Consider the following 27,664-nt stretch of genomic DNA (forward strand, 5'->3'; position numbering starts at 1 on the left):
CTAGTTAACAAATACCAAAAAAAAAAAAAAACCCACAGAGAAGAGGAGGACACAAACAGAAGAGAGACCCAAGTAAGCAGCATGGAAAGGAGTGGACACTGCATTCAGCGTAAAAGAGGAGCAGGCGGGTCTTGGACCCAGGGGTCTGACTTGGACAATTAAACTGACTGATGCGGGGGGCCCAACTACGGCAGGGTTTGCTCACTCCTCTATGCAATTGATATCTTGGAATGAGCATTAAAACATACAGCCACAGTGCATTCCTGCACAACTCTGATTCAATTAGGGTTCCCTTTCAGTTAAGGTTCCCCACAATGACACCCCCTCATTTTCCATCACGTCACAATAACGTAACACAGTGCTGTCAATAGATTATCTTGCTGCGAGGTTTCTTGGCCGACGCAATCAAGATAATGGGTCACTTATTCCAGAAGCAGGTAAGCGGTGGTAACAAGGTGCAGTAGAGCAGGATCTTGTACCGCAAAGTTTCCGTTTGGCTAGATACTGCCAGTGAGGTCATTGCCTCACATAAAGAATTGCTCAAAGCTCAAAAGCATAAGAGAAAATTGTACTGAAGCAAACAGGAGCTCTTCAGTACACTTATTTGTCCTTGGCTCCCGCAGCTGTAATTATGTCCTAGTTAACACACTGGCAATGAAAATTTGAAAACAGTGACAATATCAACTGATAGCAATCTATAACAAGAGTAATGTGAAACAGTACAATCAGCAGGCTCCTTTGACATTGAATGACCAGTGTTCGTGTGTGTTGCAGTGAGAGGACCCCTTCAAGTGACTGTGTGTGAGAGACAATGAGAGGACTAAGTCCTCAATAGTACCTGGGTGAGAGCAGTAGGGTGGAGCTGTGGGCCTGATTTTCCGAGCGGTGTTCCTTCTCCATATTATCGGGGCCTTCCAAGAGGAGCTCTGAGTCATTACCCTCCCCAAAGTCCTCAAAATGCTCTTCCTCTCCACCGATCACCGTCACCAGTGAGTGACTGTTGAGCTCAGAGCCCAGCGAGAGCCTGTGGAGAAGAAAGAGCAGATGTAAATACACAAAGACACAATCACAAAGAACAGAAATGCTTGTACGTCCTCCACGGTGGACTTGACAGTATCTCAACTCCACAGCCAGGTTTCACAGATCTTTTTACACTAATCTGAATAAAGGACAGGCTCTAAGTACTTATGCACAATACACATGTACGAGGAGGTGCATTAACATGCCATGCTGGAGGATTGTGGTGTCCATTATCAAAGTGAAGGAAAGGGCTCATTTGTTTCCTCAAAGCTTATCCTTAAATAACCAACAGCTCATTTTAATATGACATTTACTGATGCAGATAAACAACAGCAAACCAAACTGCAAAGACATCCCAAAACATACAGAAAACCTTTGTTATTCAGAAGATGTAAAAGATGTCACTGAGATCTGCTGTGTGTGTCAGCACTGTATGTTAATACAACAGCGAAACCTGCTTTACCTTTAACATGTAGCGCCATTTTCACCTCATAATCAAAGTCTGTATACCGCAATTGGACCCAGCAGGGGACACTGGCAGGGCACTAAGTCAGGCATGGGAAGCCCAGGCCATACAACCCACTCTCCTTACAGCATTGTGGGTCATAATGTCTGGCAAACACTGCACAGTGAGCTTTCAGTAGATTAAACCCTCTAATTACAATTAAACCTCTGTTTACACAAAAGGTATTGTCATTCCAAAGTGGAGGTAACAAACCTATAAACAAAGAAAAACCAAAAGGATTTCAGTTATTTTGCATTTATTTTAGCAGATTTTACCCCTCTGGCTCCAATTGTCTCAGGATGTTCATGGCAATATTTGCCGGAAATCACCTGTCCGTCAGGGGAAAAAAAACAATGAAACCTATCCAGCAAGGTCCACATTAAAAGGGAATTCAGAACAGAAGCTGGAAGATCACTTGCATGTACTAAAACAGAATAAATATTTGGAGGCAGAGCATCCAACCATTATTCCTAAAAGCTGCTCTCCTTAAAGCATGGGTTCTTAACATGGGGTCCACAAACTCCTAGATGTTAGGGGGGGTCTATGAATTTGGATTGGGGGTGGTGGAAAAAATTACTTCTAACTAAAATTTTGTTTTTCCTTTAATTCTGTGTGTGTGTGTGTGTATATATATATATATATTTATTTTAACAGCTCTATTGCAAACTGGTTTCCTTTGTAATCCTATGTATTTAATGCATTTAAAAACCTTATTCTGAGAAGTCCATATGGTTCACCAGACTGTCGAAGGGGTCCAGGGCATAAAAAGGTTAAGAAATCCTTAAGAGGAGGGGGGGGGGGGGCTTAAATTCTTTAAGCAGCACTGCTTTACACGAGACTTCAGCCACTACTGTACTACACAAATATGTTGAAAGCCACATATAAAACACAATAAGTTATATGCTGCTGGTCTTAATATGGCTTGACATTTAGTGTAACAATGAAAATAAACCAGACACAACGTAATAAAACACTTATTAAAAGCTGATCCTGTAGTTACAATTCAAAGCTTGGGAACAAAGTTTGTTTTTTTTTAGACAGAATATAACAGGAAGAAGAAAACTGGTAAATATCCCACTTTACAGCAAGGAAACCTGTATCCAAGAACAAACTGTCATCTTATAAAGCCAGGCACCTGGAGCAGTGATTTCATCTGAATGGTGATTTACATCACATGGCTGATCTGAAAGCTGGACAGTTTTTATACATGAGTTGTCCTGTGCCAATACACTAAAACCAATTTCCATGGTGGAAATGACAAACAGCCTGAACTACACTGACGGAAACTTATTAAATACTTCAACCCCCCCACCTGAGCTCTTAAGCTTAAACTGTAAGCCCAAAACTGCTGACAGTATTAAAAACGGTCCTCGTTTCTACGGGTGAAAGCCATAGCCTAAAGAAAGAGACGTTCCCGTAGTCGGAACTGATGGCACACGTACACAATATCGCGCCTAAACTCAGTTATTAGCAGCACCTGCTGCTATCGGTTCATGTGTTTAGTCCACCAGAGTCAACACTATAGACTTTGACACAGGAAACCTTCTGGAAACACAGCAGCACTGAGCTGTGGACCATACAACGTTTGAAGACTGGCTGCCATGTTGGCTGCAGAGGTGACAGAGCGACCTTGGTGTGGTACTCACCCACAATTCGGCCCCGCTGCACGGAGTGCGTGCGATGACAGGGATGGCATCCTCCACCGCTTGTGTATGGGCCACCAAACCTTCAAAGGGAACCGTGGGATGCAAGCAACCTCCTGGTGTGACTGAACAGTGAGCAGACGAACACCATGCCACTGGCGTTCACACTGGGCACCAAGAGCAGTGAGCTGAAGTGGCCTAATCTGATTTATTTCTGGCTGGAAAAACAAGAGCTGCCGTGACCCTATGGTGGAGCGGATGGGGAGTAATCCTGTTTAATTTCTAATCCCGAGAATATGCTGCAGCCTGTGAATCTGATACGAGGGGGAGGGGTTTCAAAACTGAAGCAAAAAGAGGGGGTGATGGCGATTCTGCGATTGCGTTGCTCTTTTATATGAAGCTTTCAGGCAGAACCTCACCTCCACCACCACACCCTGATTCTACAAGCTGCAAGTTTGAAGAAAAGAAAGAGAGGGAAAAAAAAAAAAAAGAGAAGCCCCCCTCCCCCACCACCCCGTGTCTCTCTCAGCATCAACTATGTCCTCAAGAGCTGTTCCTTCAGGATACATGATGATCCGTCTCTCACTGAGGACCGTCACAATCATCCTTTTGATATATTAGGGATTCAGCAGAAAAGTGGCTCTGTGGGGATTTCTGGGAGACAGATGAATGTGCCCTAGGAAAAGGCTCTAACCAAGGCCCTGGATGTTGAACCCATAGTATACTGGACAAATATATATAGAGAGGGCAGAGTGGGACCCCACACTGGGTCATACGTCACACATTTCACAAGTTGACCCCTCTTCAAAAAACAGTTTTCCTGGACATTTCATCTTCGACAGCAATTGGAACAACTGACAACCACATCAGCAAGATATTTTCTTGAAAAACACTCAGCTGCGATGTGTCAGCAGGTTATTTTTGTTGTAAATGATGACCCCACAAATGCTCATTCTGAGCACACACTTTTCCGTAAGTATTTCGATAAGGTCTGGGGAGGTTCAGCGGGAGCGGAGGGGCGACCTTTGAAAATCCTGCTAAGTGCCGCAAGTCGAGGACTGCTGACTTGCATGGAAAGGAAGAGTGAGGGGGAGAAATAGGAGGCGGTGACGCAGTCCAGAACAGTCAGCTACACACTTCCTGCTATTCAAGGTCTTCCAGCAAAGAGGAAATAAAAACACGTCCCTGTCAGTCGGAGCTGATCTGTCATCAGGCCGGGCCCCACTGGCTGTACCATTAGCAGATAAGCAGGGTCATTTCTCCATACCCCCATCCCCATCTCCTGGCTTCCTGTCCCATCCCTGGGTCATCTAAAGGCTTGGGAAACACCTATCACCTGAGAAGAATGTTGAGTACCAGGTCTTCATCAGCTCAAATTCAACAATTTTGCCTCAATCCCATTATTACCCGAGTAATATTTTATACCAAATGCAGGTTTTTTTTTTTTTTTTTTTTTTTAGCGACGTCAGTTGGAAAACCTCACCGTATGCCTGCTGTCTGGCTGTACAGGAAGAACAGGTGGCTGCTGCTAATCTTGCTTGTTAACAGACAGTGAGGCAGCAGTTCTGTAATCCTGCTACCTTTCCTCACAATTACTGTATTAGTGCTGTTTTAGTATTAGACAGCAATATGAAAATCATTTCAGAATAAAACAAAAAAAAAAATACACATGGCCTGCAGTGCAGTAATAAGTTTCTGTATACCAATCAAAGGAAAAACTACAGAAAAATATAGAAATAATACAAAGTAACATATTTAACGGTTTGAATTTGGTATGAAAATTAAAAACTTTGTGGAATCTTCACAAGAACCTTAAAATCTCAGAGGTTTTTTTTTTTTTTTAAATTTAAAAAAAAAAAAAAAAAAAAAAAAAAAAAAAAAAGGAGGTTCTCCAGGAGTTGGACACGCCGCCAGAACACACGCAAGTTACTGCAAGCCAACACCTGGGCCCCAGGAGAAAACCCCCAGACTCTTTCCTGGACAGCAAATCAAGGTCTTGAGCTTTCACAGCACCTCAGGGGCCTCAATAATTCGGTGCGATAGTTCGGCAATATTGAAAACCACCTTGAAAAAAAGTAGCCAGACTGCAGGAGGTCTAAAAATCCTGATAAAGCAAAAAAAAAATTGCTGCTTTTACAAGATCTGGTACAGTATGCATCTTAGAGCTGAACTGCACAGCAACCATTTCTAAATCCTTTCTGAGCATTCTTATTCAATTTATACTGTTTTTTTTCATCTCACTGTAAATTAACAACCCTGAACAAAGCTCTGTGTACTGTACATGCATCAACAAATCCCACTTCCTACTGCTGTGGTACCCTTGATCAAGGCACTTACCCTGAATAAAAACATTACGAATATAATGCTAAACAGATGAGTAAATCACTGTAAAGCCAGACCAAAGCATCATACAAATATTACCATTCATCTCCCCTCCTTCTCTCTCTCCACTGGCTTCTGGTAGTTGCCTGTATCAAGTTCAAGAGAGTGTGGTCATGACCTACAACACAGCCAAAGGATCTGGACCCAACACCTATTGTATCTCGTCACTCCCTATACCAAAACAAGTGTGCTGCGCTCTATACCTCAAAATGCATCTCTTTTGGACCAACTTCTCTCATGACCACCTTTATAAATTTACACCAAACAACCTGTTACGATCACATTTGGATTTCCCATCAGACACCATTCTATAGCCAGCTATAGAATGTGCAATGTGTTCCAGCAAAAACAGTGCTATCAAAATAACCGTGCTTCGACAAATCATGCCTAGTATGCTGATTTTACATTTATGATTGAGAAAAGTGTCAGCTGAATGAATAAACGTGAGTGTAAATACATGTAATTCACGTCACTATGTGGCACAGTGGGTAAATGTGGCGTCAACTCCTGGGCCGTGCAACGGAGCTCGGGTTGGACCCCTGCTCAGTCTAAGGGGATTCTGCATGTTCTCCCCATGTTCAGGGTTTCCTCCCACAGCCCAAAGACATGTGGAACCTTTTGACGGGATACTCTAAACTCCCTGTAGTGTGTGTGAATATGCAGGAATGTTGTATTGCTCTATTGCAGAAATGAGAGAAAGATTGCAGTGACACTAGTGAAGTATATCTAGCTTCATAAATAACCATGGACAAAGCTGTCTGCTAAATCCTAGTTGATAATGACTGTTCGCTGTTTACGAGAAAATCTAATAAATGTAATGTAGTGTTTTTGAAATCAAGAATGTCTCACAATACACACACACACACACACACACACACACACACACAGTGGGTCTGGGGTTCGAGTCCCGCTTGGGGTGCCTTGCGACGGACTGGCGTCCCGTCCTGGGTGTGTCCCCTCCCCCTCCGGCCTTATGCCCTGTGTTACCGGGTAGGCTCCGGTTCCCCGCGACCCCGTATGTCTCACAATACAAAGTTTAAAAATTGTACAATACCATTTCAGTCAACAAAGTGTGATTATGTAAATATATGTTGATATTAATTTACATACAGTAGCTATGACCAGAATTATTTAACAAATGTGAATCTATGAAATGCAGAATTTTGCTCAGTTTAACAGTAGCTGGCACTTGAGCCTGAAAGCATGTGGTACATTTTTATAATTATTATTTCTCCCAAAAATTCCTCTGCACTTATGACAATTTACACATAACTGCAGCGCAAAGTGAAAGGGCGGCAGCCAAGGGATTTTATATCGGAAAAATAAATGTAATAAAGCTCAGGCTGCGTTTCAGTGCCACCCACAGCAGCAATTCCACCTGTTAAAATAATAAAAGATACTAAAGAACAAACACTGGAGCTTTAAAATGTAAGCACCTCCCCCTTTTTGCAGTCTTATCGACGCTCTCAAACAGTGCTCAGACGTCATGGCAACCCCAGCCGTTCGAACAGTCGGCTTTTGGAGAACGTCACTCCTGGGGCGCTGAAGTCCCACTGCTTCTGCATACCCCACATACACATACACACTTCATTAGCACTTCAACCTCCATTCACAGTGCCAACAGAAGACGACAGAATAATAATGATGACAAAAATAACCCGTCAGTCATGTGCAGAGTCTGGGACAAAGGGAAAACAAATCAAACAAGGTCCACCTGAAAGGTTTAGGCCCAATATTTACATACAACCAAGCACATTACCGTGGGATGCAGGATTGTGCAAAGACATTCGGAGAGAGATCATTGTACTTGCACTGTCACAAATAAATGCAGACGAAACATGAAGCCCAGCTATACCAAGATTTTAAAAACCAGTGTATGTGCCTGTTCTAAAAAATATGGACAAGGTGACAATCTAATAACAGAACCGGTGTAACTGGATCATCGTGATTCACTTCCTGTTGACACCACTACTGAATTATCAATTTGGTAGCAGCTGCATTCAAATCAAATTCACTTACTGCAGATATTATTCAGCACAAGCGTGCCATAAGCATGACAGAAATGTAACCATGTAGAAAACTACATCTATCCACATTATAGATGTGTTGTAGAGGCTGCTGTCCTTGTGCAAGATGCTCCAATACAGTAATCAGATATTTAAATGTGTTTCATCATAAGTCCCTTTGGGTGTGAAAGCAGTACTAGTACAATAATGAAATTAATCATGATGATGACAGTAATGATTATAATCACCATCATTAAATTTAGTTCACATTTATACAGCAAATCGTCTCAACAACGTGACCCAGAGCACCCAGAGCCCATGCAAAGATGCCGCCATAGTAGATTCCTGATCCAGTGTCCAGAATCATCTAACATCCAGCTGGCCCAGGGTGTCAGGCGTGCCACAGCTGTGTGATACTGACCTGCTACCGGCATCGTCGGGGTCGTGTAGCGCGGTGTCGATGGCGCTGTCTGTCTCGACCTCCTCGTGCAGCTCGGGATGCACCAATGTGCCCGTGTCCTCGTCCGTGAACGTCTCACACTCACTGTAAGTGCTCTCCGAACCCAGGTAGGCGCTGTCTGTCACCTCGTTCTGCTGCAGGATTGCAGGGGGCAGAGCACAAACAAAAAAAATGAGAAGGTTAAAAACTCACCGGGGGGTAAAGATCAAGAGCTCGGCAGTACATCAGGACACTGGTACTAAGTTTTTTCAGACAAAAGCCGGAAATCAAAGGAGTTTTTTTTTTTTTTTTTTAAAGGCCCAAGCTAAGAATTTATATTCACCAGATACATACAACAGATTTTAATGCTCTGTAGCCTTATGTAAAAGCGCCAGTGTTCTGTCCTTGAGGGAATGAGTTTACCTATTCAGGTGCTTATGCAAAAGGTGCATATTAAAGAACCGATTACAAGTGGCCTGATTTCTGCCTGTGATTCATACTGATAAGAGACCTGGTCATACTTTGTACTACCTGAGGACCACATTTAAACAGTCTTCCTGACAGCAGAATCTGTTCAAGAGTTTAAAGAACCTTAAAGCATTTCTCATCAACTTGTACCAGACACTACGGCTGTCTTCGAGAATAAGAACTAAGGAAGCTGTCCTTCTAGACAAAGACCAGACAATACAACCGGTTTCCCAAATGAGAGCAGATACAGGAAGCACTTCGCGGCTCATTTTTTACAGAGTCTGCCAGGTGGGGAGTACTGGACCACCCGCTACATTGCAGAGCCCCTACCTGCCATGGCAGCAGTTCGACGGGTCGCAGGGGACCCGAAAGGTTGCCCACCATATTCAACACCAGAGTCCAGAGGAGGAAAAAGAAGAACACAAGGCTGTCTGTGTCCACCCCCTGCTAACCCCGAGTGCAGCAGGAGACATACAGGGCGCCACCCCATGCGCAGCTACCCCAGGTTCTCAGGGAAAAGTCCGAAGGGCAGGAGGCGCAAGACGTAGGTGGGCGGGGCCTAGGCTGGGGGGTAGGGCTGCTGCCCCTCGGATCTCATGTTAAGTGAGAAAATCAAAGAAAAAGAGTCACACCAGCCTGACCAAAAGTCAAACTTATTTACAGTAACTCAAGAAAGAGGTTAACAGTGGAAAAACACTTCTCTGCATCCTTCAGACAAATGTGCGCAGCGTATTCCTCAAAGTTACAGCAAGTGCCAGTGGAGGTCCGCCACTTTCGGATCAGCGTTCCAACAGCTTAATCAGGTCAGGCGTCAAAAAAAGCAACATGGCAGATGTGCTCTCCCCTTCCCGCAGCTAGGAAACTGCAACGGGTGCTCACTGCCTTCTCAACCAAACCCCAGAACACAGCCTGCTGCTTCTCCAGCTATTGCAGCTTGCCAGTCTGGGAAGAAGTGAGCAGCACTGAAGAGCCTCAGAAGTGCTGCAAAGTGGTTCACGGTGCAATTTGACTATTGACCACTGAAGATAGACTTTATAATTAAGGGATGGTGGGGGCTAATTGTTTTAAGGAAAGTGTGTGTGTGTGTGTGTGTGTGTGTGTGTGTGTGTCTTTATTTGTCAGCACTGATAATGACATGTGCCACTGTGTAACTTCTAAAGCAATCAGACCACTCCATCACAAACATCCATTACCCATCATCCCTCAGTGGGACTCTGGTGTGCATGTACATTACATTTATTTACTTAGCAGACACCTTTCTCCAAAGCAACTTACAATGGATACTATTTAGTGTTATCAGCCCACACACCTTATTCACCAAGGTGACTTACACTGCTAAATACACTACTTGCAATGGGTCACTCATCCATTCATCAGCAAAACACACTCTCCATGTCACTCACACACTATGGGGGGACCTGAACAGCATGTCTTTGGACTGTGGGAGGAAACGAGCACCCGGAGTAAACCCACTGAGTGACTGAGCGGGGATCGAACCCATGTTCTCTCACACCACCCAGACGCTGTAAGACAACAGTGCTACTCGCTGTGCCACCGTGCCTTGCATGTAAGGTCTGCCTTTAGTGCCGAAGTTGACAGAAGCTGCCAAGACATCACAGGCAAATATTCCAAAATATAGTGCTGTGTACATTTCTTCAAAATGAGTGGAAAGTCTGCAGACCACAGGGTCGAGGCATGGTACAATAGTGGTGGCACCTGATACCATAGTGTTTAGAGCTGCAGTCTTCCACTGAAAGAACCCTGGCTCTAATCCATGTTCCTGTTGTAGTACCCTTGAGCAAGGTACTTACTCTGAATTGCACAGTAAAAATTACTCTGCAGTATAAATAACTGCAAGCTGCTATGGAGAAAAGTGTTGGTTAAATAAATAAATTTAAGCCTGGGAGGTTTCAAGGACCATATAGTCAACCATGACAATGTACTTTTAACAATACCGCTGTCTTCCTAGACACACTCAAAAGATAAAACCACAACCCAACAAGGGTGGGGGAGTGCATGAATCGCACAAAGGGTGTGCCATCATGTCAGAGCTCAACATCTGACATATACAGGGAGAGTTGCTAAATAAACTGTAAATACTACATTCATCATCACCGTTGGCAGAGATGACACTGAATGGCAGAATACTATGGAATACGAGAGAAGCCGCTTCGGGCTTTGCAGATGAACACAGATGTTGCGTCAATCTATGGACATACAAAGCCATTTATGACACAGCGGGGCCACACTTGACATGTGGCAGGACCACAGAAACCCATAATGCCTCATTCAAGGACTGGGGACAAACACCTACACCCACAGGATCATACTGACCTCCAGCAGATGCCCTTGAATTGGGGGATGAACAGAGCCCGTGTTTGCAGTCAAACATACAACAATAGTGGTGCTGTACCTGCAGCAGGGGCTGAGAGGGTTTGGGACTGCACTGCAGGAAGGAGTGCCCTCACCACATGCTCTACCCAGCTGCCTTGGAGAGCTTGTTTAGAAAGCAAACAGAGCAGCACAAAAGGCCCACTGAGGTGGATATAGGGAGGGGTGCCAGTTACGACCCCAGGGCGAACAGTCCCACCCACTCCTTGTACGTTCATTCATTGCTGCTTTGAAAAGCTGTGAAAAATGGTTCAAGCAATAGAGATGAAACAATATTGGCACATTATGTATTTTGCACATTTTCTAAAAATCTTGCATTTTTATATACTTTTTCTTAAAACATTTTCAGACAATTCTCATTAAAGATACAGAACAACAAGGACTGCCTAATGTTAATTTCACTTAGTAGTATTGTGAATGTTTTTTGTGCCACTTTCATGATATATTTGGTCAAATTTGTGTATTGCAGCAAATCACTAGGATTAAGGCCAGTTGTTGCTCATACTCAATTTTGGTCTTTGACACTCGACCAGCAGAGGACAGTGCTGTGACGCTACAAGTTCAGCTGCTCATACAGGCAAGATAAACAAGAACGGCGTGTACATGCGTGCGCGCACACACACACACACACACACACACACACACACACACACACACACACAATATCTCAAGAATGGCGGTTCACGTTACACTGCTGGACACTGACAGCTCTGAAAAATGGCAGCAGATCGGCATAATGGAGGTGCATGCAGAGTTTAAATACACACGTCTAAAGCTTAAGACAGCCAAGGAATTCAAGACACTAACCTCAGTTAAAATGTGCAGGGACATATTTGTAAAACACATCTTGAGTCCAGGATCTCAATACTCACAATGAGATACTGACCCACTTGTAAACAACCCCTTCCATAGCAGATTGTTCCTCTTACTAAGTTAAATATTCAGAATCAAAATGACTGTTTCGATATCAAAAGGGCCAGCAGGAGTGAAAATTCGGAGCAGCGACGGATGACAGCACAACAGACAGAAGTGACAGTATGCTGTGTCAGGAGATGGTTTTGTGTAAAAGCAGTAAAGGTGTTCACCTCAAAGGCGGCGCAGTCATCGTACTCCTCCGAAGAACCCCTGGCCGCCTCCTCAGGGCTGAAGCCAACGCTGTAGAGTGGTGGTTCACTGCCTATTGACAGGCACAGAGATGGAGAGGAAAAATGGGCCGAGCCCACATTAGTCACAGTGTGAAGACGGCAAAATAAACAACTGCTGAAAATTTTATTAAATAAACTTATTTGCAAAGCTCATTTCTCTTGCTCTTTGTCTGTTTAGTTCAGCCACAGTACCAATAAATGATGAAATATTTTCTATGCCAAAACAGAGAATATTAGTGGAAAGCAGAACCAGCCCATGGTAATAATTCACACTTTCATGTTAAGGTGAAGACATGGATAAATAATGACAACTGGGACACAGAACTTGTGAAAATGCATCTACTTCATCTAGTTCATAGGTTGTTTCATGGATGTGTTCAAAGTCAGCAGGTCAAAAATGCAGCATAGTTTTAAAAACAGACTTACTAATACTGCTTCTCACCTCCAGACTGCAATGAAATGATTTCGGTTTAAGAGACAAACCCAACACTAAGTCACCTTGGAAAAAGGCATGAGCTAAATTAATAAATGCAAATTAAATACATTTACAGCAAACCGCGCACAAACTCACACATTCTCCCAGAATCGTGAGACTAACAGTGCTGATTCATCCGTCACCTGATAGAATGAATGAAAGATACGACACCATGCCCTAAAAAGTCAGACTATTTAATAAGCATTTCAGCAGTTTTTTTTTTTTTAAAAACATTTCGCCTTTCATCAACACTAATCGTGTTCCCCCCCCCAAAAAAAAAAACTCCCACTCAAAGAGAATGAGTAATGGTATATGTGTTCTTGGCGGAGCTCTTGGATAAACTCAACGGTCCACTGAAACAAGAGATTGAGGACACATAGCTTCTGGATAGCATCAGTTAACACTGTGCACTGGCTCCTCTGGTAATGGATGATTGAAGAAATATTCCCTAGTTTTATTCTTAATTGGCTTTCCAAAAGCCAGCTACATTTCCACATTTAGCCATTAGTTGGCAGTATAACACATAGAGCGCACACACAATAGGTTTGCATGACTGCCTTATTCAACTGGCTTCAGAAGGGTTTACAGCTGGTGTCTGATATTCCCAAGTGTCAGTGATCAATTAGTACAGTACACAGGCAGAACAGTACATGGGAAGAACGAGTGCAACAGTCAATGAATTAGGATTCAGTGTACTTGAATATTTGTATTTTAATTTTCAGCCATTTTAAATTATGTAGTTTTAATTCTATTCTATCTAAAAAATTAAAACGTTTAAATGAGAAGTCTTACAAAACACGTTTACTTACCATGGCTATATTCGAGACTTTTATAGAACGTGATCCACAAAGAAATTAGATCTCCTTTACAAGTGTTTGTGTAGATAACGAAAGTGACTTGAAGCTGATCATCATCATCATCATCATCATCATCATCATATAGCTTGTATTGATTGACACTTGTGGATAAAAGTGAGTATTTATAAACAGCCTTCTGGTCCCAATTGTGTTTGAGGAACCAGTGAAATGCCACACTTTCAAGTGAGCATGGTTTCAGTTCTGAGACCATTTGAGCTACATCACTCTCAAACACGTATGGGATGTTTTACTTTTTTTGGAGAAATCCTTGCAGCAGCATGTGGCAAGGAGCAATTCAACAGTGGCAGAGATGACAAAGAATGATAAAGTAGTTTGTCCTAGAACATCTTCACGGGCCCATGCCCTGCCAAGGGTTTCTAAAGAATGCTTGTGAATCCTTTCATACGAGTGTGAACAGAATTCATAAGTGTCGGCACTCTCTCAATATGCTGCTAGTGTTCCGGTGAGCAGCACTTGCAAAAATGTATTCAACACTTTGGCAGCTGTGACACTGGGTAATACTCTTCCTAGACGCCAACAGACTACCACCTACTTATTACTCTACAAACTGTCAGATCTTTGTCAACATCTGTAAAACAAAGAGACCATAACTCCAAGTAATGCATCACTAATATTTTTTTTCCTGCAATATCTTGTTTAATTATGCCAGTTTGTACTGGCACATTATCCAGACATAACTTACGATCAAAGTGTAGGGTTTTGTCCAAGTCTGTGTATGGAAACTTCTACCAGACAAGTATGTAGCAGTTGTGCCAGGAAATTCAAGTGTCCACAGTGTGACCTATGCCGACGGCCTACACTTGAGTCCACCAAAGATAAACTGTCACTTCTCTTCACAAGCCTAAAAGCATAAATGTTGTTATTCTTGCATGCTAAAATGGTTCACGGAAACAAAAACGGCTCAGAAAACAGAGCCCATCAAGTTAGGTGGTGAATGAGCCATTTCGGATATACTGTATGTGCACGTGGATTCCATGGGTTGGAGGTTGTTGAGGACCCTGTAGGGCTGCAACGACACCAGAGAATTCTAGCATTGGCGTGTGAAGAGCCTTGGAAGTTACAGCAGTGTTTTGACATGCATATCCTAATGGAAACTTCATGAAATGCTTCTGCGGTCGGGGGTGAACACATCATAAGCTCATCCCCACCAGCACACACCATACACAACAATGACGCACAAGGATTTTGCTTGTCAACAAATTGCATAAGAGGAGTGCAGATGAGATGTGAACAGCCTCACGCTGATGTTCTACTCCCCCACAGCCCTCCTCTCCTACAGGAGCCAGCAGTTAAGCTGTGAGTGGGAGGTAACTGAGGACCCCCTAAGACCCTGACTAGATGGACACAGGCTGCCAACAGCAGTGAGTGAACAGGCAGGCATTCCTGGAGGGGACTCTTAGCTGTTGATGCATGACGCCAGGAGGGGTCAGAGTGAGAAGCGAGAACAGAAAGTCGTTAGATTTAACAGAACATCCTGAGTGGAAGAGTCATCAAGGAGCCATCTAACAGGGAGTAGAGCTCCCCCCTGCCCAAAACTATAACCCATTATTCCATTCAGGCCACGGATGACTGACAGTTCTGAATGCAGGAATTCCAGAAAAGGGCCCCTGCTGCCCTCTGAGGCCACGAGGGCTGCCAGTCATGACGAGTGAAGAAAAGCAGGGCCATGATAGCAGGGTCTTCTGATACCAACACAAAAGGCCATTCAAAGAGGGCAGAAACTCCTCAGTGTACACATTACGCTGGTGTTTGTTTAGTATTGTCTTTTTTATAGTCTGTGTGGTTTCTCTGTGTTTACTGTAAATACTGCTGCAGCTGTGTGTTTAAGCTCACGCTGCCTTGGTAAACTTAACAAAAAAAAATAATGGCAATGCGAAGAACGACAGTGACTGAGCTGAGGATGCGTTAAAGCACACAAATGTGAGAGGATGATCATCAACTTAGAGAACAGGGCTTCCCTCGAGCAGGCCAACCCTCGCGGCACTGTTTCAGAGCAGAAACCGTAGGCTGGTTCTGCAACTCTGAATTATTCAGGGAAACCCAAGCGCCCTCTTTTCCGAGACAGGAACATGGGGCCTGGCGCTGGTAATACCATGAGTCACGCTTCCTGGCACATTATTAATTGAAGCTGTGTAACCCTGGACACTGTGAAGGGGACTGCAGGGGGTGTCTCTGCTGCAGGTATAACAGTTGGGCTACGGGGTGTGGCGAGTCTCAAAATTAAAACAAATTCTTTCTGTACTATAGTGGCATACAGCAATCAAAGCAATCTTTTTATTTTGTTGCCTTTCTTTGGCAAAAAGATCATGTACTGATCTGGTAGCAAAACAGGGAGATAAATTAGAAGAAAAAAAACAGAGGGAAGGCCATAAAAGAAAAGTGGCCCGGTAAGGATCGAAGAGTAGTGAAACGGGTTCATTATCGAGGTGAAAAACAACATGCTCAGGATGTGAAAGTGCACTAGCGAGATCAGAACACTGCTGCAAAGGGTAATGAGCCAACCACCAAACACCATGTTTGTAATGGAGTTCTGAAGGAAAAACTCCCATTATCTGAATGCAAAACACCGTATCAGAGGGCAGATCACGATTCTGCTTTGTACACCATAATTACACCCTCCCTCAATACACAAAACTGTGCACTGAGTTAGAAAAAGAGACTTCCTTTTTAAACAGTTCAGACATGCTCTATGTGCCATTTACAAAGTACTTATGACTGGAGATCATTTATAAAATTTTTCCAGCTTTAATTAAGGAAGAAATTACTTTCCACTTCGTTTCTTTCAAAAAGGGATCATTACATTTATTCAATTAGCAGACGCTTTTCTCCAAAGCGACATAGATCTCATAGAAAACACAATCTGTGCATTACATCAGGAGGGAGAGACAGTTGCAGAAGTACGATTCCCAAGACAGTAAGCCTGTTTCTCCCACCACATGCACCAATGTTCACCACACGAGAAGCTGCACAAAACCATCAGAATATCGACAATTCCTGATCACCTTCCTAGTTTTTTTTTTTTTTTTTTTAAAATAAGAAACATATAACCATTTACATGACATTACAAGAGTAGCTGCGTAAAGGACCGATCTGGGCATGATCTTAAAGTTTTAGTGCATGAACACCTATACCCCACATGAACCCAAGAAATCATGGGCGAACTGAGTCCAGAAAAGGTGAGTTTTAAGACCCTTTTCAAATGTGGACAAAGATTCAGCAGTTCTGAGTGAGCGAGGGAGGTCATTCCACCACAACAGAGCCAGAACCGAGAACCTCTGTTCTTTTCCTTTCGTGCGCGGGACCAGCAAGCGGGCAGATGTGGAAGAATGCAGCAGTCTGGTTGGGGTGTAGCAAATGATCAAATCTTGTATATAGCTGAAAGCAGTGCTATTGATGCATTTGTAGCGGATCTTAAATTTGATCCGACTTTTCTCTTACAAAAAAAAAATGCGTAATTTCTAACGAGTCTCTTACCTTTGCTGGACTATTAGTGTAAATATGTATGGACACATGAGATTCAGTATATCAGGGAACATGCACAAGCCTTTCACTTACCTCCATTGCTGATAGCAGAAATGCCTCGGTAAAAGTCCTCAAAACTGATCACTCCCAAACCGCTTGGATCCAGGAATCGTGTGAGATCTTTCACCTGAAACAATGTAAAAAGTTGTGCAAAAAGTGTGAAAACATAATTAAATTAAATAAATGGTTGCAAGACTGCTGGAATGGAGACAGAAGAGCCTGCATACGTACGGCACACCGTAATAAAACAGCCCTGGGCAAAGTGTGCAGCAGTGTAACAAATTCCAGCACTGGGGTGGCATTTATGAACAGAAATCACACCTTGCTAAAGTAACAAATCACACTGAGCCCTTCGAGTCTAAAAGCACTAGGGCTAACACACCGGTGTGTGTAAAAATCAACCCCCTCTGCTGTTTCAGATGAAAACAAAGGTAGTCGCATTTGTGTGCGCACGCGTGTGTGTGTTCACCATGCAGTTTTCTGATGTATTCATGCTTGACAGTTTCTTCTCCCAGAGGGAAGTGTTTTTTATCCTTTCACTAAACAAATGTTTTACATAAAAAGTCCAAACAGGACCAAGACAAGGAAACAAAGTGGAAGCAGTACAATGACTATAAACACCACCAGAAAGGAGTAGTTTCCTGAAACCTGAAGTTTATTCAGGAGTAGCAAATTCAAGTGGTCATGACCCTGGTGCTGCCACTGTTTTTGCAGCAAACAGAGGTAACCCATATAAACCGGTTCCCCTTATTTACAGTGTGGGCACTGGGTGTCGAACTGACAAGCAATATTGTGGGGCAAGTGGCCACATTCTGCTTAGGACTCAGGCTGCCCTAAAACTGCTCTTGCTTACCCATGTCCTAGCTGCCATGGCAACAGAGGGACCAGACAAGTAATAACTGTACCTGCAGTGATTTGTAAACTCCTTGCAATCCTGTTTTCCACAGTGGTTGTACACTGACAAGAGCAGGGAGGCACTAAAGAACAACACCCAGCTGCTTACATCAATAGCATTTCAACTACTGTAATTGCTCTGTTAAAAGTATCAGTTCAAATGATCTCAATGTTGATTGCTTTAAAATGAACACTACATGGTAATGGTAAAAAAAAGTTCTCTAACACTTTAGTTCTGGCTCTCATTGTTTCTCTCACATTAGCTCAGTTTTTTTTTGAACAACGTGGCTGTGTCGGGGATGGTTTTCTAAAAAATTAAAATGGTTTAGGAAAGCGGTTCAGGAAACAGAAATCAGAACTTTTGAAAGTTTCAATGAATTCCTGTCCACACAAGACTCAAACCACAGTCTCAATCTTTGGTACTTTTCAAGCAGGATGCTATCAAATATCGAGTAGCTCTCACATGACACACAATATAATGGCTGACTCGGTTTCTCGGTAATTGTAGAAAGAAGCAGAAGCCTAGCAACTAATTGAAGAAACACCTAGTTAAGCACGAGGGGCTGACAGTTTCGTTCATGAAACACTGTATATGACTTTTGGGGGGGAAAGACTAAACCGGCCTAAATAGAACATGGAACGATGTTATGAAAGAATGACTGCTGAGAAAGTTCTGTATCGGTTACACAAAGTAACACTAATTCATCTAGCAATCTATTATTTATAATCTGCTTAGTTCATTTCAGCTCCATCCCTTACAGCTTATGATAAGCAGATAAAATTCTTAAACTGCTTTCAGACACTCACTTGGCTGAAATGTGAGCCGCTTTCTGAATTTGGGAAACTAAGGCCTTGCGGCGTTACACACATGTAATGTGTGCACTGTCTATGATTGCAAATGAGAAGCTTTATTATAAGGCTGCTTCATATAAGGCAAGCCACAGGACTAATAACTATACGTCATAAGACACTCCCTGTCACTCCAGCAATCAATGAGTAAAAAAAATATATATGTCAAAAACGCATTAAAATGGTAATCGAAAATACTATTTATACTATATTATGGTCCAAAAGAGATTGGGGCAAAAAAGTGACTTGAGCTTTTTGTGCTTTCATTACCAATAACAAAAAGCTGTTATTTGCAGAATTATTGTTTGTAGAATGTTACCACCGGGCAGCATGGTGGCACAGCAAATAGCACTGCTGTCTCATAGCGCCTGGGTGGTGCGAAAGGACGTGGACTCAATCCCCACTCAATCTGTGTGGAGTTTGCATGTTCACCCCATGTCTGCGTGGGTTTCCTCCCACAGTTCAAAAACATGCTGTTCAGGCTCACCCATTAGTGTGTGAGTGAGAGTGTGCTCCACCGATGTATGGATGAGTGACCCATTGTAAGTAGTGTATCCAGCAGTGTAAGTCACCTTGGGGAATAAGGTGTGTGGGCTGATACTACATGGAGTTCACTGGAAGTCGCTTTGGAGAAAAGCACCTGCTAAATAAATAAAGTGTTACAAAAGAACTTAATGCAGTTTATGAAAGAGAAATACAAACAAATTTTGAATGGTGAAACCCCCACTGCAGAGATAGCTGGGTGATTGTCACAGTGCACAGATCAAACTATCAACAGGTAACCTGTGTAATCCCTAATCTCTTTAACCTGGAAGATAGTGCCAGTAAATCCCAGCAAGTTTGAAAACCATTAATTGTAAGTAATCCCGCACTTTCGCAGTGGTTCGACAGGAAGGGGGCGAAAAAAGCTCTGAAACAGTTCTAGCAGATGGAGGACCTCACAAAAACCAAAATCCAACATACACAACACAGTAAACCCGTGACCAGTTCAAGAAATCCACTTATGCCACAAATTTACCTCAAATTCTTAAAACCAAAAAGTGGACATAAAACTTTCTCAGGCTCACATTCATTTTTGTTGTTTTTTTTTTTTTTTTTTTTTTTTTTTAAAAATAGCTGAGGGTTTGGACAGTGGCCATTAGTGTTGTAGTCTCTGTCATGGTGAGCCTCAAACATATTCGTGCTCCGAAACACATATGACACTAGCTCACTTGCCTCAAATTGCAGTTCTTGTACAAAACACTGTTGGTATCAGTGATGGAAACAGCCGTTCAGTCTCTTCTGTCCCGTTTCTACACAGAGTTCAAGGCTACGCCTGGCAGACCAGTCATCTCCACCAAAACATCATTACCATTTCTACGTATGTAAACGTACACTCAATAGCTGTAAATTATCCAATGTCACTGCAAACAACTGAAGCGTTCATTCACACAACGCAGCAGTGCAATAGTGAAAATTCCCATCTCGAGTTCCTCAACTCCTGCCGCAGGAGATCCCAACCCTGAAACTGGATCCTGCGTGTTTATGTCCATTCTAGCCTTGGTTCATCATAGAGAGCACTGAAAAGTGTCAAGACAGCCTTGCAATCCAGCTTCGTAACAGCTGACTGACCTTGTTGCCAGGGTATATAATTCTTTACTTTATCAGCATAAAAATTATATTTTTCAAAAGTTGTACATGTCAAAGGTGTGTAGCTGCACCCCCACTTACAAAGTAATTGAGTGGTTAAAGGCAATTAATCAGCAAGTTGGTCTATGATTGCAGTATAACCATGTGAAATTAACCAAGGATTATAGCACCATCTATAAAAACTGACAAAATGCTATGTTTTTTTAATTTGCTTTAACACAACAACTCCGTTCCATGACTAGTGTATCGATAAGCGAAATGGAGAGGGGGTCTGTATGCCCACATTCGAGAACATTCCTGTCCTTGTGCAAATCATACCAAATGTACCACAGACACACAATTACTGTACCTCTAAGTGTGATGAGGGTTTTGTTTAATGATTCACCTTAATTGTAATTCACTCATTCACTGTTCACAGCTGACACAGAATGTAAACGGGTCAAAGGAAACCATGGTTTTTATTTCTTGTTTTTGCCACACTGAATATCCTTGCTCATCATCAATATCTCAATTATACCATTTAGATCTCATTTAATATTGACATTAAATATGAAACACTAACATTTACATATGTCAACCTTGCTGTGGGCAAAGTAACACTAGATTCTGCATAGACTATATATAGTAGTAGTATATAGTTTACTTAACAGCCCAGACTACAAACTGCCCCACACATGGACCATAGACCTTGAGTAAAACAGCAGTAGACTATGTTAGATTCATGGACCTCTGCATTTCCACTATAAAAACTATGGGTAGCACAATCCTTAGAGAGGACCCCTTGTAATCTTAAGGTCATAGGCTCAAAACCCAATCTTGCTACATAGTATTCTTGATCAAGGTACCTATCCTGAATTGATATAGTAAAGGTATCCTTCCTTATGCATGAGTAAATCAATGTCCATTTCTAAGGCCCCTTTGGAAAAAGGAATTAGATATGCCATTAAATCTGAAAAGGTCCTTCACTGATTGCTACATGAATCTAACCCTTTACTGGGAAACTAACCAAGTGCTGCCACAACCTTTTATTTACTGCAACATAATCAAAATAACCACTCTTAGCTGGCAGCATATCTGCAGTATCCCTTTACAACACGTACTAGACACACATATCAATATCAATGCATTCTGTAATGTGATCACTATTCTGCAACATCTGAGTCAAGTTAGAACAATGATGTTTGAAACAAAAACAAGCAAGGACAGCATGGATTAGCATCACGAAACAATGCCAATACAAAAAGACATCTCTTTCACTTGGAGTCTTCACTGCTTAGTAAATGACATCATCGCCACCAAAAATGGGACAGTCATGTTCTGAGCCATAAACAAGCAAACAACAACAACAGCAGCGGCCACTTGATAAGCATGTGGAAATCTCAGTGGTGGGGAGGGGGTGTGTATGAATGATGATGGTCAGAGAGGTGTAGGAGCCCACCAGCAACCTAGGGCAGTGTGAGGGGCATCTACTCCAGGCACCTGCCCACTACTGAGGTGACACAGTGAAACACATGATCCAGGGGTAGTACCATTTAGTTTAACATGAAAACATCAGTGATGAAAGCAAAATTAACAAAAACTAAGTCTCTAATTTCCCATTGACCTTAACCCCATTAAAAAAAAAAAAAAAAAAAAAAAAAAAAAAAAAAAAAAAAAAAAATTGAGCCCCCCCCCCCCCCCCCCCCCAATTGAAAACTAATAAGCATTTAAAAACATTTGAGCAAAGCTGCACTAAGAGCTCAAACATTCAACTTTCAATCGCAGATTCCCTTGACAACTGCGTGGGTTTCAGAAAGAGATAGACAAAGGGCAGTTTGCGGAGTTGCACGTGGTGCTGCAAGAGCTCTGCCTTGATATGGTTAGACAGCACACAGCAGGGGGCTGGTTGAGGATGGGGACACAGCCATGCAAACCAACATGGATTTCAAATTATTATATAAATTACATAAACACCCGGCAAGGAGGAAGGAGAGGACAAGAGCGATGCTGGCATGCTCAGTATCTATTTATGTGAAATGGCACAGTGGAGCTGCTGCAAGGAGGAGGAGCTCTACTACAAGAAGACACCATTTAGTGAAGAAAGGCCTAGAAACACTTAACACTTATGTATTAGGCCAGACAGCCTGAGCACACGCACGCACACACGCACGCACGCGCACACGCCTCCAGCATTTCGTACTCACTCTGGATACCCTGAGAGGTTACAAACTGGTCTGGACAGCCAATGATGTGTTGCATGAAACTATACTTCATCTGGGTAAATTAACTATAAATAAAAGTGATTAAAATGATGTGCTTACAGAATTGAGGTACTTAGAATATTTCATACATTTATACTGCTGGGCAATTTTTACTACAACAATTCAGGGTAAATACCATGCTCAAGGGTATTACAGCAGGAAATGAGATTTGAATCCGAGTCATTATAATGCAAGACAGCTGCTGTCCCTTCAAATAAAGTAAATTTGGCAATACAGTCAGTGAACAGAAGTGCCACTGGCTCACAGTCAACTGATAACATTTACATTTATTAATTTCATTGATGCTTTTCTCCAAACCGACTTGCAGTGTTAAACATCCTTACAATTATTTACCCATTCATCCTGCTGCATAATTTCACTGGAGCAATTTAAGGTAAATACCTTGCCACTATAGTAGGATATGAACCTGCGACCTTTGGGTCCAAAGGCAGCAGCTCTAACCACTATGCTACCAGTGGACATGCCTAGTGAAATACAGCTCTGTACATTACAGGTGGTACCTTCACAGGACAACCTTATTTTTACAGATGACCAAAAGTAGAGTGTGATAAACGACATGACAATTTACCCATTTAAATGGTTAAAACAAAACAGCAAGAACAGACAGAACAGCATTTACCTGACATCTTTCTCATAAACACCCCCATCTGTGACTGGGTCTCACCCCCCCAAGAAATCCTCAGAAAACACACACACACACACAAAAAGTATTGAGCTGGCCATGACATGAGTGCCTTCTCTGACCCGCAGGGCTGTGCTCAGATCAGCGCAGGACAGGTTTAAAAACTGCAACAGTTTTACACACACACACACACACACACACACACACACACACACACACACACACACACACACACCCCTCAAATCCTGACAATATCCAAACTGCAAGACTTAAACCCAATAGGTGCTTTTCAGTTTGAACTTTTAGTGCGACGAATATGTATCCCCGCAATCACAGCAAGGAAACATCTCAAGGTTGCTGCAGTTTCCTGAAGTTACTTAAAGTACACTACAGCAAGGAGGGGTCAGTAAGACACTGTGCTTGTTTTTCCTGTGAAACATGAAGTTACCCTGTTGAGTGAAAGGACGCTGCTGTTAGCTCACATGTCCCACTACACCACTGAGCACCCAGGGGCTCAAGGTCCAGCTTGCTTTGTCACAGCCTGGGCTGCTTGCACTTGATGCACTCTGGTAAAAGAACGCTTTCACCAGCATCTCAAACACAAATAGGTGGTTACAACTGAATGAGGGAAGTGAAACGGAAGTTATCAGTCACCCTGAGGGAGGTCATTGTATGGATGTGAGGATATGAAATTCCACAGGCAGCCTAGACTTTCCTTCTGCTCCAGTGCAGAGCAAAGCACAACCAGGCTTTCATTTAGGGGTCGACAGGAGACTTTGGGGCGGTGACACTTAACTGGTACACGAAAGATACATGGAACAGTTTGGTATGAAGAAAATCAAAAAATTAGCTTACTTTTATTCATTTAGCTGATGCTTTTTCGCAAAACGACTTACATCATTAATCTAACTACAATTTTTTACCCATTTATAGAGCTAGGTAATTTTTACTGGAACAGTTTAGGGCCAGTACCTTTCTCAAGGGTATTACAACCAAAGGTGAGATTCAAACCTGCAACTTTTGGTTCCAAAGACAGCAGTTCTAGCCATTACACTCCTAGCTGCCCCCACACTTACTATAAAGTAATTTTATACAGTATTTACTAAGATGAAATTCATATAGCTGGAGTACTTGATTTATGCAAAATTTTATACAAGACACCTTGAACATGTCTTTGGTGTGAGGGTTTTCAAAGTTGTTTTGCCATCCTTGTAACTGCTCAAATAAAGCTGAAATGTACACCCTGATACCTTCATGAATTCCACAATGTATGCGAGCACTGTGGTGCTGAAGTCCAAGTCTTGGTCAGGAAGCATGCGCCACAAACGTTTTACATCCTCACCGCAGGAACTGTGCTGCCACCGCGTAGGTCTGCATCACCTCAGCAACAAAGAATCGCAGGGGTTAAGTGAAGCAGTCCCATGGAGCAGTGCGCAGGCATTTCCATAGCCACGCAACATTCTCATCTCACACCATCTGACGGAAGCTGCTTATGTAACTGCTGATCGCCAAGACGTTTTTTTTTTTTATATTAAAAAAAAAAAAAAAAAAAAAAAAAAAAAAAAAAAAAAAAAAAAAGCTGTTTATCACCACTGCAGGTTCCGTATTCCAGGGTTGCCTGCAGTGCTACAGGGGTAGGGAGTCTGATGCAATACAATCATAAGAAAACTTCTAAAAAAAGACATCTAATGAAGAATACATGATGGACTTTATGAAACGGTGAATAAGAGTCACGTTTGATGCTTTAAAGGAATCGAATGGCGCTCCTGCAGAAAAATCGGAAATAGCCCATCAGTAATATACAATCACTTGCCTGTGCTCCCACAGCCTGCTTACAGTAAAGGAAATGAATTGTGCCTACTGTTTTATCTACAGATCATGATTAGGCCATCATATTTACATGCTCTGAAAGCGGCAACCATGTGTCTGGGGCAAGGCTAATTGAATTCAAACACAAAAAAGAGGCCAGAAAAATAACTGGTCCAAATCAAGCTTTCCCAGCATGTGAGTGCACTTACACAAGTGCAGTCCCATGCGCTTGCCCCCCCTAAGTCCTACTGCCTTGCCCCTCAATTCCATACCATGCGTGACTGCCTCCTGACAAGCCGACCATTGTGTGCATCTCCATTCACAGGCAGCCTCTATCTGTGTGTTTCCCTGGTTCCTATGATGGCTCACTGTGGCTGGGTGTGTCAGCTGTCTTTTAAAAATGAGCGCAAACCATCTGAGACACAGTAAAAGTAGAAAACAGCACCTCTGGAGAGCCCACCCTGTGTAGGAGCAGGCCATGGTTTAAGCAGCATTAGAGTACACACCCAAAGCAGTAAGCGACACAAGGCTGCCCATTCAATATGCCTTCAGCAGCCCAGTGTAAAAGGTGACCAGCTCATCGGTTAACCACATTCCACCTAGAACGTGGCCATACCTCTTCATTTGAGAAATTATATTCTGGGTACTCAATACACCAGAAGGGAATCAAACATTTGCAATTCAAATCAGTTCAAATCATTCCCCCCAAAATGTTCATAAAAAGAAATAAGATAAACACTAAACACCACCAATACCGCAGTTCTGAACCAAACGTTTGGCTTGGTGGTACCGAGCTGTCTCGACTACATTCTTTTATTAGCACATTTGTTTACTCCTGCAATGAGCTGCAGCCTCATGCAGCTTTCTTTTGGATTAATAAAATTCAAATCTATTTTCTTGTCCAACCAGCTTGCATTCAGTGAACATAAGGGCACCAAAGTCACACAATTACAGAGTGGAAGTCCAACAAAATGCTGACTGAGCAGAAGATAAATACGGAAACAAAGTGTGTATATTCAAGATGTTCAAACATGGCATTTGCAGGAGTGATTTCTGTTGTCTTATTTTAGGCCCAAACAGCCAGCACTGATCCATCCTTTCTATGCAGAGTTTTGCACACCCATTGATTGTGAAAGGAGGGGACAAAAAGCCACAGAAACAATTAGAGCCCGGGAGCAGTCGCTGCTCTGTAACAGGGAAGCCTGCCGCACTATTCTAGGTTCACAAAGCCACACGCTAACGGCTCCGAATCAGACAAGGGGGACATTCTTGCGGGGATTACCAGTGTGTAACCCCAACCCCCTGGCACTGGTCAGGAGTTGGGAACCCACATTATGGAGAGCTGAACTCGCACTAAACAGAAAGCGACTGTTGGGTGTGAAGAGCAGGGCTGACAAGGAAACCCAGTAAAGTCTTTCCCATAACCCCAGAGCAATCCTCGTTTCAGAGCCCACACACCCCACCGGCTCACCACCTGGTTAACGATGACAATTACTCATCACAGCCCACTATTTCGGACTTTAAATCTTTTGATAGCCTTTGAACTCCATGTAAACTCTGCAGCTGTCAGTAAAAATTGTGTAAACATAGTGCAGCACAGCTCACTCTTCCATCAGCAGACACACAGTTCCATCTAAGCTCACAACACTCCACTATCCGACGGGTGCGGGAGCACTATTATTTTTAGTTTTCTGCATAAACGGTTTCATACAGAGCAGCGTCGCCACTACAACAGAGTTTAAGTACATGTTCCATAGTTACACGAGACACATGGTAATTATGCGTGCTCTTTGTGCTGCCTCTTCAGCTGCTCTTTCCAAGGAATGATGGTGTATGACAGTACACACACGGCATTTTTTTCTGGATTATTACCACAAAGCAGCAACCAAAACAACAGAAAACATTCACTCACAAGGCGTTTGAAAGTGAGCGGATGGAAACAGCACACACACCACGTCAACACCACTGGTTCCTTTGCTCCTCCCCCAAACCTCCTGTTCCAGAACAGTTGAATCCTCTTCTTCCCGAATCACCAATTGGGAGGAGGGGGATTTGCATTGAGCTGTTGGATAGTGGGAACATTTTAATATTCTGCCAAGCTATCTGGAAAGCCATGCAAAAAAAGACAGGTGGAAAAGACAGCATTCCTTTGAAACCAACTCTCCTTGTAAGTCTCTGTACACTGCCTTTGCCAATCCAACACAATGGCATTCTCCTCTGGCCATACCATCACATCGTTATTTAGTCATTTAGCTGCTGCCTTTCTGCATAGCGATTTACAACCGTGGGGATGCTATACTAAGCTATTTTCAATTAGCTACCAATTTATATTGCACATTTTTATTCTATCATTTCAGGGTACCTTGATTAAGAAGGCTGGATGTGAACTCAGCTCTTCAACTGCAAGATGGTGATTCTAACCACCTGCCTCCTGGCTTAAAAAGGCTGACCATTCCAGATATTCAGCAACAAAAATGTGTTACGATTTATGGAACTTCCATTCAAATGAGCGCCTGTTCATATTTAACCACAAGTCAGTCATAACAGAATACCCCCCCACCCCAGCTAAGATACGCCCATTGTCAAACTGGTTCATGTTCATATCAGAAGCTACTAACCTTCCCCACTTCATAGTTTGTTGTCAAATAAAATGCTGTGGCTCAGATAATACCAAAGCATCACGCCATACTCGCTGCGCTCTAGTTAATCAGTTTCCCGGGATCTTT

At 42.8% G+C, this 27,664-nt stretch overlaps 1 protein-coding gene across 3 annotated transcripts in view; it reads right to left on the reverse strand.

Annotated features, from left to right (window-relative positions):
• The window catches only part of rab11fip3 (RAB11 family interacting protein 3 (class II)), a 48,433-nt gene that overhangs the window by 9,442 nt on the left and 11,327 nt on the right, over positions 1 to 27,664 (reverse strand). For 2 of the 3 annotated variants that reach the window (XM_018735006.2, XM_018735003.2), the window contains exons 2-5: positions 16,908 to 17,001; positions 11,940 to 12,031; positions 7,978 to 8,150; positions 839 to 1,024 (exon numbers count right to left, since the gene is read on the reverse strand). In XM_018735006.2, coding sequence (XP_018590522.2) covers positions 839 to 1,024; positions 7,978 to 8,150; positions 11,940 to 12,031; positions 16,908 to 17,001 — 545 coding nt within the window. The remainder of the gene's footprint in view (positions 1 to 838; positions 1,025 to 7,977; positions 8,151 to 11,939; positions 12,032 to 16,907; positions 17,002 to 27,664) is intronic. The other variant, XM_018735005.2, reaches the window with a different exon arrangement.

The sequence above is a fragment of the Scleropages formosus genome, chromosome 20 (assembly GCF_900964775.1).
Source record: "Scleropages formosus chromosome 20, fSclFor1.1, whole genome shotgun sequence".
Taxonomy (NCBI): Eukaryota; Metazoa; Chordata; class Actinopteri; order Osteoglossiformes; family Osteoglossidae; genus Scleropages; species Scleropages formosus.